Source organism: Nematolebias whitei, chromosome 8, assembly GCF_014905685.2.
Source record: "Nematolebias whitei isolate Nwh7 chromosome 8, NemWhi1, whole genome shotgun sequence".
NCBI lineage: Eukaryota > Metazoa > Chordata > Actinopteri > Cyprinodontiformes > Rivulidae > Nematolebias > Nematolebias whitei.
This window is the reverse complement of record NC_056505.1, coordinates 5,965,282-5,979,690: the sequence shown is the minus strand read 5'-3', so window position 1 is coordinate 5,979,690 and position 14,409 is coordinate 5,965,282. Positions and strand designations below refer to the sequence as shown.

At 40.9% G+C, this 14,409-nt stretch overlaps 2 protein-coding genes across 2 annotated transcripts; one reads left to right on the top strand and one right to left on the bottom strand.

Moving 5' to 3' along the window:
- LOC119413151 (derlin-2-like) lies at positions 1-5,651 on the top strand. The gene is made up of 6 exons (XM_037680169.1): positions 1-90; positions 780-845; positions 920-993; positions 1,104-1,197; positions 5,178-5,373; positions 5,557-5,651. The coding sequence occupies exons 1-6, from the start codon at positions 1-3 to the stop codon at positions 5,649-5,651; spliced, it is 615 nt and encodes a 204-aa protein (XP_037536097.1).
- A 1,417-nt stretch (positions 5,652-7,068) lies between these two features.
- smarcb1a (SWI/SNF related, matrix associated, actin dependent regulator of chromatin, subfamily b, member 1a) lies at positions 7,069-12,532 on the bottom strand. The gene is made up of 9 exons (XM_037680168.1): positions 12,377-12,532; positions 11,076-11,187; positions 10,743-10,872; positions 10,295-10,432; positions 9,592-9,719; positions 9,333-9,499; positions 9,058-9,248; positions 7,894-8,025; positions 7,069-7,329 (listed from the first exon to the last, which is right to left on the bottom strand). The coding sequence occupies exons 1-9, from the start codon at positions 12,458-12,460 to the stop codon at positions 7,290-7,292; spliced, it is 1,122 nt and encodes a 373-aa protein (XP_037536096.1). The 5' UTR covers positions 12,461-12,532; the 3' UTR covers positions 7,069-7,289.
- Positions 12,533-14,409: the final 1,877 nt, after the last annotated feature.

Below are 14,409 nucleotides of genomic sequence, written 5' to 3'. Positions count from 1 at the left end.
ATGGCTCTCAGCCTCACTCAGGAGTATTTTCACATCCCTGTGGTGACCCGAACATACACGACTGCCTGCGTCCTCACCACCGCTGCCGTGGTAAGAAACAAACAAACCTACGTTTTGTTTTACTGCCGTTACAAAAAGAAGACACGCGTAGGTCAAAGTTGAGCTTTTTTTTTTTAAGATCACTTTTTGAGAAGGATGGAATTAAATTTTTTTTTTCTTGTATTGTTTCATAACTGTTAAGTTCGTAAGATGAAAGTTTACGCTGAACTTGTAAGTTTGTCAGTTAAGAATAACCGGTGTCTGCTTTATTTTTTAATTAAAAGCGCTCAGCGTGGAGAATCTGAACTTAACATTTCGTTTAGCATTTTTATCAAATGCAGTGAACTAATGACAACTGAGTCGGTCAGTGGTAAAACTGGTCGAAGCGTAAGAAGTGGGATGTAAACAAGGCTGTGGGAAGTAGGGGCGCACTGGGCACTGCAGCACCCCACCCCCACAATGGATGCCTAAGAACAAGCGTCTCTAAATACACAATAAATTATTAAGGGAAACACTGATATGAACATATTTTGGTGTTTCTGTATACAAAATCTTTCATATGGTTTTATTTTGTCGTCCGTTTTAGCAGGAAGTGCCTTTAATTTGTGAATTCACTCACAGCAGAACCATGTTTTGATGTCTGTAGACATGATGGTCACAGTAGATCACATTTACAAACATCGTCCTCTATAAATATGTAAAAGTTGTACAAAAACGTATTTTTTTTTGTTTTGTTTAAGCAACTTGAAGTCGTCCGCCCGTTTCAGCTCTACTTTAATCCAGAGCTCGTCATCAGGAGCTGCCAGGTACATTTACTCTGTTTTATAAACCCAAACACGAGTCATCACTTTTACAGTTCGCTGCTTCTCGTGTTTTTCAGATATGGCGCCTGATAACCGGCTTCCTCTTCTTTGGATCGCTCGGATTTGGTTTTATATTCAACATAACGTTTCTGTATCTTTAAATGCAAATGTAGAATTTAAGTTACCCTTAAAAACTTTATAACAGCAGCATTAGTGTATTTACTAGAGACGATCTGAAGCAGAGTCCTTAACCTGTGTGAGCTATCGATACTGTCGGATGCTGGAGGAAGACAGTTTTCGAGGAAGAACGGCCGACTTTGTTGTATTTTTCCTGTTCGGCGGAGTCCTCATAACTGTATCCTTTCTGGTTCTTAAGGGTTTTATTTTTAGGTTATCAGAAATCCATAAAACATCAAGTTGTGGTAAACGGTAAGTACGCTCCGTTTCACTTTTGCAGATCAGAATATTGGAAGTTACGTGGTTCCTCCCAGGTATTAAAATGAGGTAAATGCAACACTGAATATTTCGGTACTTTTTTAAAGTACAAAAACTAAAAGGAGCCCGTCGGACCACCTTTAACAGAATCACCTCGGTTATCGTCTTCTCTCGTAGGTTGTGGAGGAATTTTGGCCCATTCTTCTCGCCAGCGTCGCTTCAGTTCGTTGCGTTTTACGGACATTTGTTTCTGCTCGGTTCTCTCGCCGCGGCGCTTCGATCAGGTCGAGGTTCTAGATCTGCTACGTCACGGCCCAGTTCGGTCCTTGGGTCTCACGTTTGGTGTGAGCGGTTCGGTTCACGGGCAAACGTCTCCACTCTGACATCGTTACAGAAGTCTTGTTGACCGACATGGAACCAGAACCGCAACTGTTCCAAAATAACCGTGGTGGTTCGGTCGTCGTCTTGCCGTGAACTTTAACCTTTGACCCGCTAACTGAGGCCAGTAGGGTCTGAGATGGAGCTCCAGGGATTTCAGTCATTTCTCTGAGCATTGCACAGTCTGACCTGGGGTGAATTTAAAAATAATAAGTCGGGCAGGAGAGGGAGGTGGAGGGGAAGGAGCTTGGAGTAGAGTCGCTGCTCCTCTTTATCAAAAGGAGTCGGTTGAGGTGGTTTGGGCGCCTCCCTCCTGGACTTTTGCTGGGCTTGCCCCACTGGGGAGAGACCTCTGGTAGACCCAGAACTCCCTGGCCTGGGGACACCTTGGAGGAGGAGCTGAAGAGCATCACTGTGGAGGGGGAGAAGTTGGAGGATATAAATAGATTCTTGAATGACTAACTGAACTTCCATTCGTGGTTTGAAAACTTTTGTAGTTTGAGGGAACTGACTGTTAAAACATTTTATCTGCACTCTGAGTTGTTGTCTACACGCTAAAAACACGCAGTCAGTGTCAGCCTGTGTGATGACGCTCAGCGGTTTGTGCTTTTGTTCACATTCCAGGTTAATGAAACAACCTGTTCCTGGTTGTGTCAAACGGCCGATGTGCAGCTTTATGGGGACCTGCTGAAGTCGTCGTATTTCATGGACAGTTTTAGGAGCGGGAACGTGACGACAGGTTCTGCTGAAATAATCAGAAACCGTGTAATCGGGTCCGCCACGCTCTGTCAATCAGCTGGGATGAAAGGAAAGTTATCACTTAGTTTTGACTTCAAAGAGTTTGTATCTATTTAACTGTAGTTTTAAGAAGGTAAAGTCCAGAACTTCACGTTTCAGGTTTCTGGAAGCAGATCTTAGCTGATTTATTATTGTCGTCGTCGTCGGATTTAAAATGTTCCCATAATTGAGTGCTGAGGAGTTGAAGCTAAAAGGAGCAGAGCGAACGCTAAAGCAATAAAGACACAAACGGCAGCTAAAATCTAAAATGAGCTGAACTGTATGTACAGTGCCTTGTGAAAGGATTCAGCCCCTTGAACTTTTCAACCTTTTGCCACATTTCAGGCTTCAAACATAAAGATATAAAATTTAAATTTTTGTGAAGAATCAACAACAAGTGGGACACAATTGTGAAGTGGAATGAAATTTATTGGATGTGTCAAACTTTTTTAACAAATAAAAAACTGAAAAGTGGGGCGTGCAATATTATTCGGCCCCCTTGAGTTAATACTTTGTAGCTCCGCCTTTTGCTGCAGTTCCAGCTGCAAGTCTCTTGGGGTTTGTCTCCACCAGTTTTGCACATGGAGACACTGAAGTTCTGCCCATTCTTCTTTGCAAAACAGCTCGAGCTCAGTGAGGTTGGATGGAGAGCGTTTGTGAACAGCAGTCTTCAGCTCTTTCCACAGATTCTGGATTGGATTCAGGTCTGGACTTTGACTTGGCCATTCCAACACCTGGATACGTTTATTTGTGAACCATTCCATTGTAGATGTGTCTTTATGTTTTGGATCGTTGTCTTGTTGGAAGATAAATCTCTGTCCCAGTCTCAGGTCTCTTGCAGATTCAAACAGGTTTTCTTCCAGAATGGTCCTGTATTTGGCCCCATCCATCTTCCCATCAATTCTGACCATCTTCCCTGTCCCTGCTGATGAAAAGCAGGCCCAAACCATGATGCTGCCACCACCATGTTTGACAGTGGGGATGGTGTGTTCAGGGTGATGAGCTGTGTTGCTTTTACACCAAACATATAGTTTTTCATTGTGGCCAAACAGTTTGATTTTGGTTTCATGTGACCAGAGCACCTTCTTCCACATGTTTGGTGTCTCCCAGGTGCTTGTGCAAACTTTAAACAACACTTTTTATGGATATCTTTGAGAAAAGGCTTTCTTCTTGCCACTCTTCCATAAAGGCCAGATTTGTGCAGAGTACGACTGATTGTTGTCCTATGGACAGACTCTCCCACCTCAGCTGTAGATCTCTGCAGTTCATCCAGAGTGATCATGGGCCTCTTGGCTGCATCTCTGATCAGTCTTCTCCTTGTTCCAGATGAAAGTTTAGAGGGACGGCCGGGTCTTGGTAGATTTGCAGTGGTCTGATGCTCCTTCCATTTCAATATGATTGCTTGCACAGTGCTCCTTGGGATGTTTAAACTTGGGAAATCTTTTTGTATCCAAATCCGGCTTTAAACTTCTCCACAACAGTATCTCGGACCTGCCTGGTGTGTTCCTTGGTCTTCATGATGCTCTCTGCACTTTGAACAGATCCCTGAGACTATCACAGAGCAGGTGCATTTATACGGAGACTTGATTACACACAGGTGGGTTCTATTGATCATCATCAGTCATTTGGGACAACATTGGATCATTCATAGATCCTCACTGAACTTCTGGAGTGAGTTTGCTGCTCTGAAAGTAAAGAGGCCCAATAATATTGCACGCCCCACTTTTCAGTTTTTTATTTGTTAACAAAGTTTGACACATCCAATAAATTTCATTCCACTTCACGATTGTGTCCCACTTGTTGTTGATTCTTCACAAAAAATTTAAATTTTATATCTTTATGTTTGAAGCCTGAAATGTGGCAAAAGGTTGAAAAGTTCAAGGAATACTTTCGCAAGGCACTGTAAAAGCTAAAATTGGCAAGACCATAGCTGAATGCTAAAATTAGAAAAACTGTAACCAAAAACTAAAATTAGCTGAACAATTGCTTAAAAACAAATTTCAGCAAAACCACAGCTAGAAGCTAGAATTGGCCAGATCAAAGCTAAACGATAAAAACAACAAAACTGTATAGAAGCTAAAATGTGTAAAAACTAATTAGAAGGTAAAAACAGCAAAATTGTGGACTGAAGCTAAATTTTGTTAAATCGTGGCTAAAAGCTAAATCTAACTACAATCTAAAGTTGGTTACATTGTAGCTAAAATTGGCCTAAGTTGTAGCTGAAAGCTAGATTTGTAATTGCTGACTCAGCAGTTAATTTAACTCTGACTCAGCACCAGTTCTAGGCTCTGCTGAAGGAGTAAAAACCTCCTGACTGAGAGCGGTTTCCGAGGTTAAAGTTAAAATCTGATCACCATGAAGACAAAGTTAAAATCTCAGCCACAGGTAAAATATCAGGGACGCAGAGTCTGCAAGACGAGATAAACTTGAGGTTGATTGTCCCTGCAGGAGAAGCAGAAGACGCAACATTCCTTATTTGTTAAAAAAACGTACGTCTGCACGGGTCAACGTCCCTACCTTTAGATAAACTCCGAGTTCAGTCGGCACAAATAAAAGTTTCAGCTCCGACGACCTGAGTTCACCCTGAGTTTATGAAATGTGACGATCCCAGACTGTCGGACACTTTCTGCAAAAAAAACTCCAAACAAAAAAACAAATCTGACGTGAAGCTGCTCGTCTAGTTAGGATTACCACTCGGCTGTTAATCCCTGAGAAATTATTTGCGTTTAACCTGAAAGTCTGCAGCTGCTGGCTCCGCTGGCCGACGTCTTCTTCCCGGGTCAGGCCTTCCTCGTCACGCTGGTGTACGTCTGGAGTAAAAGGCGCCCGCTGACGCGCACCAGCGTCTTCGGCCCGCTGAGCGTCCGGGCCCCGCTGCTCCCCTGGGTGCTGACGGGATGTTCGCTGCTGCTAGGAAACTCCATCGTGGTCGACCTCCTGGGTGAGAAACCCGAACCACGACTTTGTTCAGAGGAACTGAATGACGACACGTCTGCCTCTTTTTGACGACGATCGCTGCGGATTGTTGGGTTTTTATTTAACGGACGTTCTCCCCGTTAGTTTAGCCGCTCCTCTGCGCGTCACAACAGACGAGCGGTTCAGTGTTTTCTCGTTCTCTCCTCAGGTGTCTGCGTCGGTCACCTGTATCATTTCTTAGAGGACGTGTTTCCAAACCAACCGGGAGGAAGGAAGCTGCTGACGACTCCAGAGCTGCTGTAAGAACCGAATTCACCGATTCAGGGTTTGGTCGTTCAAAGTTCACCTGACAGATTTAGGACGCGTCGTTCAACTTTAAATAAACTAATGTTTATAAGTTTCTTTTGGTTAAAACCAAAGTCCTGGTAAAAGACGTGATGTTGGTTTGAACGTGAGCTACTTTGAGAATCAAGACATGAAATATTTGTCCTTTAAGAGCTTTATTTAAAAAGAAGTTTGCGTTTGGTGTTCAGGTTATTCTAGATTAAACATTTTAGACGCGGTTGAGAAGTCAAGTTTCTCTGGTTTAATATTAAAATCTGAAAATTTAAATGTTGCACATCTGCAATTAAAAATACAAATTAAAGTCAAGAGTATAAGTTTTTTTTTGGTTGTTTTTTTAAATGTTTTGTCTTTATTATTATTTTTTTTTACAGAAGGGTCATGTTTGACCAAGAGGACGGAGATCTGCGGCCCGAGGAGCGACACGACTAAGAGCTGAAGGAAAATTAAGGATCAGAGGCAGGAGTGTGAAAAGATCAAACCGCTCGTTTATGAAGCTCGGTCCAGAAGAACGTTCAAACTAAAATTCAGTTCCACGTCAAGTTCACACAAAAATCAGGAAACTAAAATCTAAACTCGAGTTTCTGTTGGACTGAAAACTTTCTTTCCCTGCTACTTAAGCAGAATTTTTTCTAGCATTTAAAGCAGTGATTAAATTTACATTTTTGTCTAAACGTCATTAAGTCAGCAGCTGCACTTTCAAAGTAGCAACAGGGAAATTTTGAGGCTTTTATTGTGACAAAAATGATAAAGTTTTGAATAAATAAATGCAAAAGAAAGTTCCAATATGGTCTATCAGCTATTTGTAGTTGAGAATTAATGCATGTGTAAAAACAGTTTGATTTTTAACTCAGTTTGTCCTTTTTTTTTTAGGTTTAACCAAACAGTCGGATCAAACCGGGTCCTCAGAACTGCCGACGGGTCTGAAAACCCGTCTGCTCGCGCTGCACTTTCACCCGCTGCCTTTGTGGCTCACAACAGAATGGAAAGTGCTTAGAACGACAACAAAACTGACCCGGGCCGCCCAGCTCCGGGTCAGAGCCGCAGTCAGCTGGTTTTACTGCTCAGGCTCTGAAGGGATTAGTTTACGCTGAGATGAACTTGTTGAACGCCTGTAGATCGATTGGCTGAAGACTTCAGGGCTTCCGTACGAATCGACTGAGATTTTGCGCGAACATCACGATCCTGAACAACTCGGAACAGGAAGTTCCGACGTTGGTTTCCTTCTTGTTCACCAAGGGTCGAGCTGCAGGGGTTTAAACTGGACAATAAGGGATAATCAGACAGGAAGTAAAGTTCTTTCACATTTTTTTATTTTGTAAGAATTATTAAAATGTACAAAAAGACAACAAATACAACGACGCAATATATTATCTGAGATTGGCGTTTCCCCTCTGTGGTAAAAGTCAGTGGTCAATGAGAGCAGCTTCTCTGAGGGTCACGTGAACCAGGGCCCAACGAGCCGTCGACAAACCAAATCTAATAAAAATAAAATGGAGTTGGGGAGATCGGCGTCCGGCCCGGGGAGGAGGAGGAGCCTCTGCTGCCGCTTCGAACCATCATCAGCACGAGCCACTATCCTGCAGGGGCGCAGACTTTCTACCACGCTGGTGCCGTGTTCGCCAGACGCCTCATCCGCCTGTAGAAACGAGCAGGAAGTGGATGTCAGCAGCTGCACTTTCAAAACAACAGCAGGAAAAACCTGAGGCTTTTATTGTGAAAAACGATGCAAAAGAAAAGGTCAAATCCGGTTTAATTATGTGCAACATTTTATGTGACGCCAGATTTACTAGAGACTGAAAATAATTTACTGTTGCTGCTAATAACGGTATTGTTTGAACGTTCAAAATATTAATTTTCTTTTGGGTACAAATAAATACAAACTGATTTGATTTATAAAAGATATTTCAGCATTTATTTTAACAATGTTCAGTCAGGTCATCTTTTTTTGCCGAGACGTTTCGTCCTTCATCCAAAGGACTTCTTCAGTCTGAGGAGCCACCAAAACAAACTGATTCCCACAAACTGTATGCTGTTTGTGGCTCCTCAGACTGAAGAAGTCCTTTGGATTAAGGATGAAATGTCTCTGCAAAAGAAGCAGCCGTCCAGATGACCCGACTGAACATTGTTGGATTTGTACCTGGATTATTCAGCATGAACTCTTTGGAGCATTTATTTTAGTTTTTGCATGAGCAACGCTCACCTCGTGTTTCGGTCCTGGTCTCTGATCTTCTTCTCCATCTCTGCGTCTGTCAGGGTCTCCAGCAGGGGGCACCACTGGTCTGCGTCACCTGTGTTTCTGATGGCGATCTCCACCGTGGGCAGAGGGTTCTCGCTGTAAAACATCAAACACGGTCACGCACCTTTGGCTCGTTTATCAACTTCTCCCGTTCGTTAAATTTAAGCAGGCGACCGCGGCTGTTGGCACATTGTGACAACGGAAGGTCATTACCAAACGTTGAACCCTGCTCTGACACCTCTGAACGCATTCATCCTCCTCGAGCTGAGCTGCGAAACAAACCAACTCAAAACATCTGTTCCACTCAGACGTCCAGCTGTGACAGAGGTCCGCCTTGGTTTGGAAACATTTGACGTCCCGGGAAACAAAGGGCAGACCCGTCAGAACTTCAGGGTGGGACAAACTTAAAACGAGGGATCTTCTGGTTTAACGAGCATAATGCCTCCAACAAGGAGGTCAGAGGTCGCAGACGCATCGTCACGGCAACTAACAAAAACACCCGTTTCCACATGGAAGCAGCTTTCTCAATTTCTTTAAACTTTCTGTGCAAACCTGTGACTCACCACATTTTTTTCGTTTCAATTTAAAAATCCTTATAAGATCACAGATCAGCTGCAGAACAGCAACAAAACAAAAACAGACTGATTAATCACTTGAGATAACTTTCTCACCACAACCAAGATAAAATCATTTATTAGTTTCACGAGCTGTAGTTTTATTAAAACTCTTTAATTTAAAAGAGCCATAAAAAATGTTTTATTTATGACCTAAAAACTGTTTAAGCCTCTGGATAACCCAAGAGTGTGCCCAGCTTGTGGTTTTTAATCGTTCTGCACTCCCATAAATGAAGGGATGACGATGGGCCGGGCCCAGAATGCTGAAGTTTCGCTCTAAGGAGCAGTCGTCTACGTACTTGTTGTTGACTTTTACCGAAGAATGTTTTGAAGGAAAAGAGCGTTAAATCGACATAAAGCTGCTTATTGCAGTAAAACAGGATGGGGGAGCGAGGACCCGAGCTTTCACCAAGAATCTCACTAAACCCAATGACTGATGGAGGCTGAAAGCTGCAGAAAATAACTTCTGTCCCAATAAACTCCTAGTTCCTTGTTGAGGTGGGAGGTTCTGTACCTGAAGGCGTACGTCCTCTGGTGCCAGCTCAGCTGACCTCGGATGCTGTAGGCGATGGTGGTGACGAACTCCCCGCCCAGGCCGAGCTCGGAGCAAAGCTTCAGGGCAAACTTCTCCGGAGAGTTCTCCCTCTCTGACATGTCCCACTCAAACTGGTCCACCAAAGAGATGTTCCCCACGTGGATGTTCAGCTGGAACACAAATATTACTGAGCTGCAGCAGCACACCTAAATATTCAATAAACAGACGCTCGGGGGTTCTGAGCGGAGCGTCACCTTGATGATCACCCTCTGGTCCGTCTGCTCCTCCAGGATGCTGTCTGTCGGGTATGATTCGATCTGCTGTCGGATGGCGGAGGCGATGGCAGGGACGAAGGCCAGCGGGTTCAGGTCCAGATCGTCACACAGAATTTCAGAGAACATCTCAGGCGTCATGAGCTTCTCTGAACATTTTAAAAAGCACAAAGAAATGAACTTTGAATGGGTCTTTAACTCCACGTAAACGAGCTGAGAGGAAGTGACAACGGGACGCTACCGTTCATATTCCAGGTGAAAGCGTCTCGGAGCTTCTGACCCTCGATCTCCATGTCCAGTCGAATCGGAACGAGAACTTCAGGCTGGGTGGCGTTTTCATGGATTACTGCAGGATCATGATCGTCAAAGCTGGAGACGATAAAAACAAGAAGGAAAACTGTTAACAGAAAAACTGAAGTCTTTCTCCTGTATGCTTGAAGAATCTTTAGACCAATAAAATGTAAATTTTCTGAAATTATGTCTTTAAAATCTCTTATATCTAATATCTTGTATTTTTGTGAACCTTCACATCGCTCCAAAGCAGCAGAAATAATCTGCAGAGTTTTTGTTACAGATCAAAATAGCACAAACTGTCCCAGGATGCTTTCAGCTTTGGTTAAGTTTTAATAATGAAAACAATTAGCAATTTTCTTTATTAACTGTTATAAGAGCCACAAACCTGCAGGAAGTTACTGTACACAACATGAACAACGCCATCTGTAAAACCCAGCTCCTGTAACCTTCAGAGAGCCGTTACAACAGTCTGATCCAAAACTACTTCATTTATTACTGCGGTTTAAACTCCACCGCTGACAAACGTTAACATTGCAACAAACATTTTTGTATCTGGTTCTTGGATCCGAACACGCATTTCATCACCTGCTGGTGTTTCATTCCAACTATTGAAAGATAAAAGTTAGATCTGTTTGAAGTTTGTTCCTCACCATAGAGGGAAGGTCCTCTTCTTGTCCCGGCCCAGTCGACTGCGGTTGATGGTGGTGGAGCAGGGCACTGCGTCCAGGTGGTGGGAACTGTTGGGCAGCGTGGGAACCCACTGACTGTTCCTCTTTGCCTTCTGTTCCCTGATGTTTACAGACCAGGACATATAGGGGATGTGTTTAAATTTGTACAACTTCAGAATGCAACACTGTAGATAGAAGTAATACCAGCAGAGGCTCCTTTTTGTTTAAAAAAGACATAAGAAATTGAATTTAAGTTCAGAAACAGTGATTGTTAATTAGGGGCATTATCCATCTTTATTTTCCTGTTTATAAATGATTAAATGGTCAAATGTGTGTGTCAGTAATTAATAAGCAGCATTTCTTATCCAAAAGCACAACATTTAAAAGCAGGCCGCCTCTAATGGATTTTACAGCTGACTGTTGGGTGTACCTGAGGTAGGCGGGGGGCTCAGTGCTGATGGAGACAGCTTTGTACTTCTCATCGTTTCCTTCAAGGATCTCCTCAACCTCCGAGGCTTTCAGCAGCGTCACACTGGTGGCAAGCTGAGTGTAACCATGATCTTAATGGAAAAAATACAAAACGTTAAGTCGACACCAAAACAGGAACTGAAAGTGTGAACAAATGACACAGCTGCAAATTACAAATCAGACTCAGTTCACGTGACTAAAACCAAAATTAAAAAATGATCTCTAATGTCACTAACGTGTGAATCGAAATGGGCTCAGATACACACTTCATACGTCAGCGCTGGACTCTACTGACCGTGCGAGGACTCCACTATTTTCTTCCTTTCTTCCACCGTTGCCAGTTTTCTCCATAGCGACGGGTACCGTTTATACAAGGAGCCTCTGAACATACGGAGGTAGTTCCCCACCTGAACGCACACAGGATCATTTCAGCCAAACAGGTTCAGTGATTATTAAACATATTTACTGATTCTGGTTTCACATTGTTTTTGTCCAGTAACTTGGAAGGTTTGAAGTCTTATAGTCTAATTAAAAAAAAAACGACACCTCGTATATGATGTGTTTAGTAACAGTGATTTAGAACAGGTACAAACTGATTTTTAAGTGTACTTGATTCGTAACCACTGAATACAGCTGATAAAAACATAAAATCAGAGACAAACGGGTCAGTTTGATCAGACATTAACTCAAATCTAAAAGTACAAAAAATAAACAAAATACAAGAAACTATTACCTATGACATCTATACAGAACAAAGATTTGTTTTAACTCTCATTTTTCATGATCAGAGGGTTCACAACAAAAAGCATTTCTCTTTTTCACTTTTTTGTGTTTTTAATTTTGTTCAGTGTAGTAAACAATGAAACGACAATTACAGTAAAACACAAAAAATAAAAAATAAAAACAGGACTATAAGTCAAGAAAAACGTCTTGAACTGCTGCAGTGTGCTTTTAAATATTTATCAATTTCATTGTGGTGCGTTTTAGTTTCTCTTTTAATCTGTTTTAAACATTAACACAGTTAGAGTTACTTCATATTTTATGGTGTTAATCAGAACAAGAGTTCAACCTGGCTTATTATGTGCAGAAACAAAGTCAATCGTTTTATAAAAAAACTCTTGTTTGTTAGCGTGTAACTTTGTAGTGATTACTGAACTGGACTTTTTATGACTACAGTGGTGCAACAAAATATGGAAAGTATACATTTCAAAATATTTAACAAGAATGAGACCTTCAATGAACAAAACAATTGAGATAATGCACATCATTGGAAAGTTAATGGTCAAAGCGCGGATGGTTAGCTTCTGTGCTAGTAGTTAGCTAACTCAGACAAGGTGAATGAAAAGGCCTCATGAGACAGGTGACATTTTTAAAGACAAAAGTCGTTCCCTCGTGTCGATCCGCACGTTTTATCCTCGCGCTGCCCTCAGAACATAAATGAATGAACCTTCACGCGTTCCGATCTCTCCCTCCTTGTGAATACAGCTAAGCTAATGGGCTAGCAGCTAACAGACTAGTTCTTACGTTTGAACGGCAAATCCCACCCCCAAAGTTAGTTATTAAAAGTAACAAGTTGTTAAACATCTACTCACTGACCTCGGAACCAATCATATAAAAATCTCCATCCTCCTCAAGCTGAAATTTGACCGGTTTTTGTCCAAACGTTTTGCTCAGCGCCATAACGAAAGGAAATAACAAAGCTCCGTGCTACTGCGCAAGCGCGAACAGCAAAACCCGTCGCCTGATTTTTTTTCTGTCGCAAACAAATGACGCAACGGCCGGTCAATTAAATAAAGCTCTGGGGCGCTTAGAAAAATATGTATAAAAACAGATTGCAGGTCAGAAATTATAACACTTTTGAACAAAACAAAAAAAAAACCTACATAAAGATAATTACCAGACAAAAGACTAGCCTGGCTGTAATGTATACTACAGAAAAGTATTTGTTGTTAAGGTTCAAAATTGTACTTTTATTTTGAAAATTGTTTAATCGGATAACCTGGTTTTGACCACTAGAGGGAGACAAAACTGCATTTTAGGACATTACATGCTTCTAAATGTCTTTAAACAACTGCTAAGTTAATGGCAAAACCAACAGACATGTTCCTGTTTTTAGTATTTTTCCATCTCTTTATAATGTAGCCGTTTTTTATTTCGTTTTTTCATATAATTTCTTCCATTTAATTATTTTATATGCTTTTTTTTAATGATTGTCTACTGTTGTCATCTGTGTTCTTTGTTTAAAACAAGTCTCTCTTGTAAATGTGTCCTCGAGACTCAATGAGACGAACCTGAATAAACAAAGGTTTAATTGAATTTTTATGAAGCATCCCAAAAATTGTAAAGATTTCTGTTGAAAGCAAAATCATAAATGGTAAAATGTTTAGTGTCGTAATATAAAAAGTATTTAAATGTTATCTTTATGTCAAATTATATTGATGCAGATTTGAATTCTGTATTGCAGAGACACGATTTATGAGGCTTGACACCGTTAAATTGTACAGTTTTAAAAATGATTATTTCTAATGAGAAACATACTTTACTGTACTGAAATCAGGTTGTTAATTAGGTTGACGCGATCTTCAGGTTGATGCTGCCCTCTGGTGGACACATCCGGAACTGCAATAACAAAATTACAAAAAGTTTCACACGAAAACATTTTTTTTTAACTATTTTTTCTTCGAACCCAAGAAAGCAAATGCATTCTACCATTTTATACATTTAACAATGATTAGTAGAAATTAAATTGAACTAAATGTCAGAGCTTTGTTGCTCTTTCAAGTATATTTTCTGAAAACCGTATACCCGTACTAATGCTTTTATTTTTGACTGAAGGACAATTCAATCATTCAAGGCCCTTATTAGACATTCAAGGTCTGTTAAATCGTCTTTTAAAAAACATTTTTAACATGCTTAAAACTATAGTCAATTTTTTTACATAATTTTTATTGCATTGTTGCTACTATTGTAGTTTCATGTTTGTTTTATTGCATTTTATTTAACCCACATTTGAGCTATCCAATTTGTGTTAAAATGTGTTATATAAATATAAACTTACATGGTAAATCAACTGAGGCAATCTTAAATTGAAAAGGCAGAGTCTTTGTTTCAATTCTACAAACTTAATGTTTATTCGTATATACATGAATATATTAATCTATAACCAAGAAAGGAGGACAATGTACAATGGAAAACAAAATCTCTATATACAAATCAATAAATAAACAAAGACAACCATGGACAGTTTGCTTTCTACACGGCTGTTTGTTGTTGAGGGGAGTTAAACAAAAAAGCAACAGCTGTTAGAAAAATGTTGGAAATCCTTCTGTTTAGTTGGAAAATGGCACCAGAGCAGAGGAACAAAACAAAAAGTTAAAAAATAAAATAAAAATACACATGACACCACACTTCTTTCCAGTTTATTATTATGTTTTTTTTATCTTCTTGTAAAACGCAGCTTTTTTTTTTTCTTGTTCAAACTCACAGAACCGGGTTAAATCACAGAAAGGTCAGTTGCAACACGACGACACACACACAGTCCATCACAGCGACTTCGCAGGGTCAGAAATTCATCGTCAAGTTTCAGCCGTGAGCATAACGAGCGGATGGACGGCTGCTGCAGGAACTTT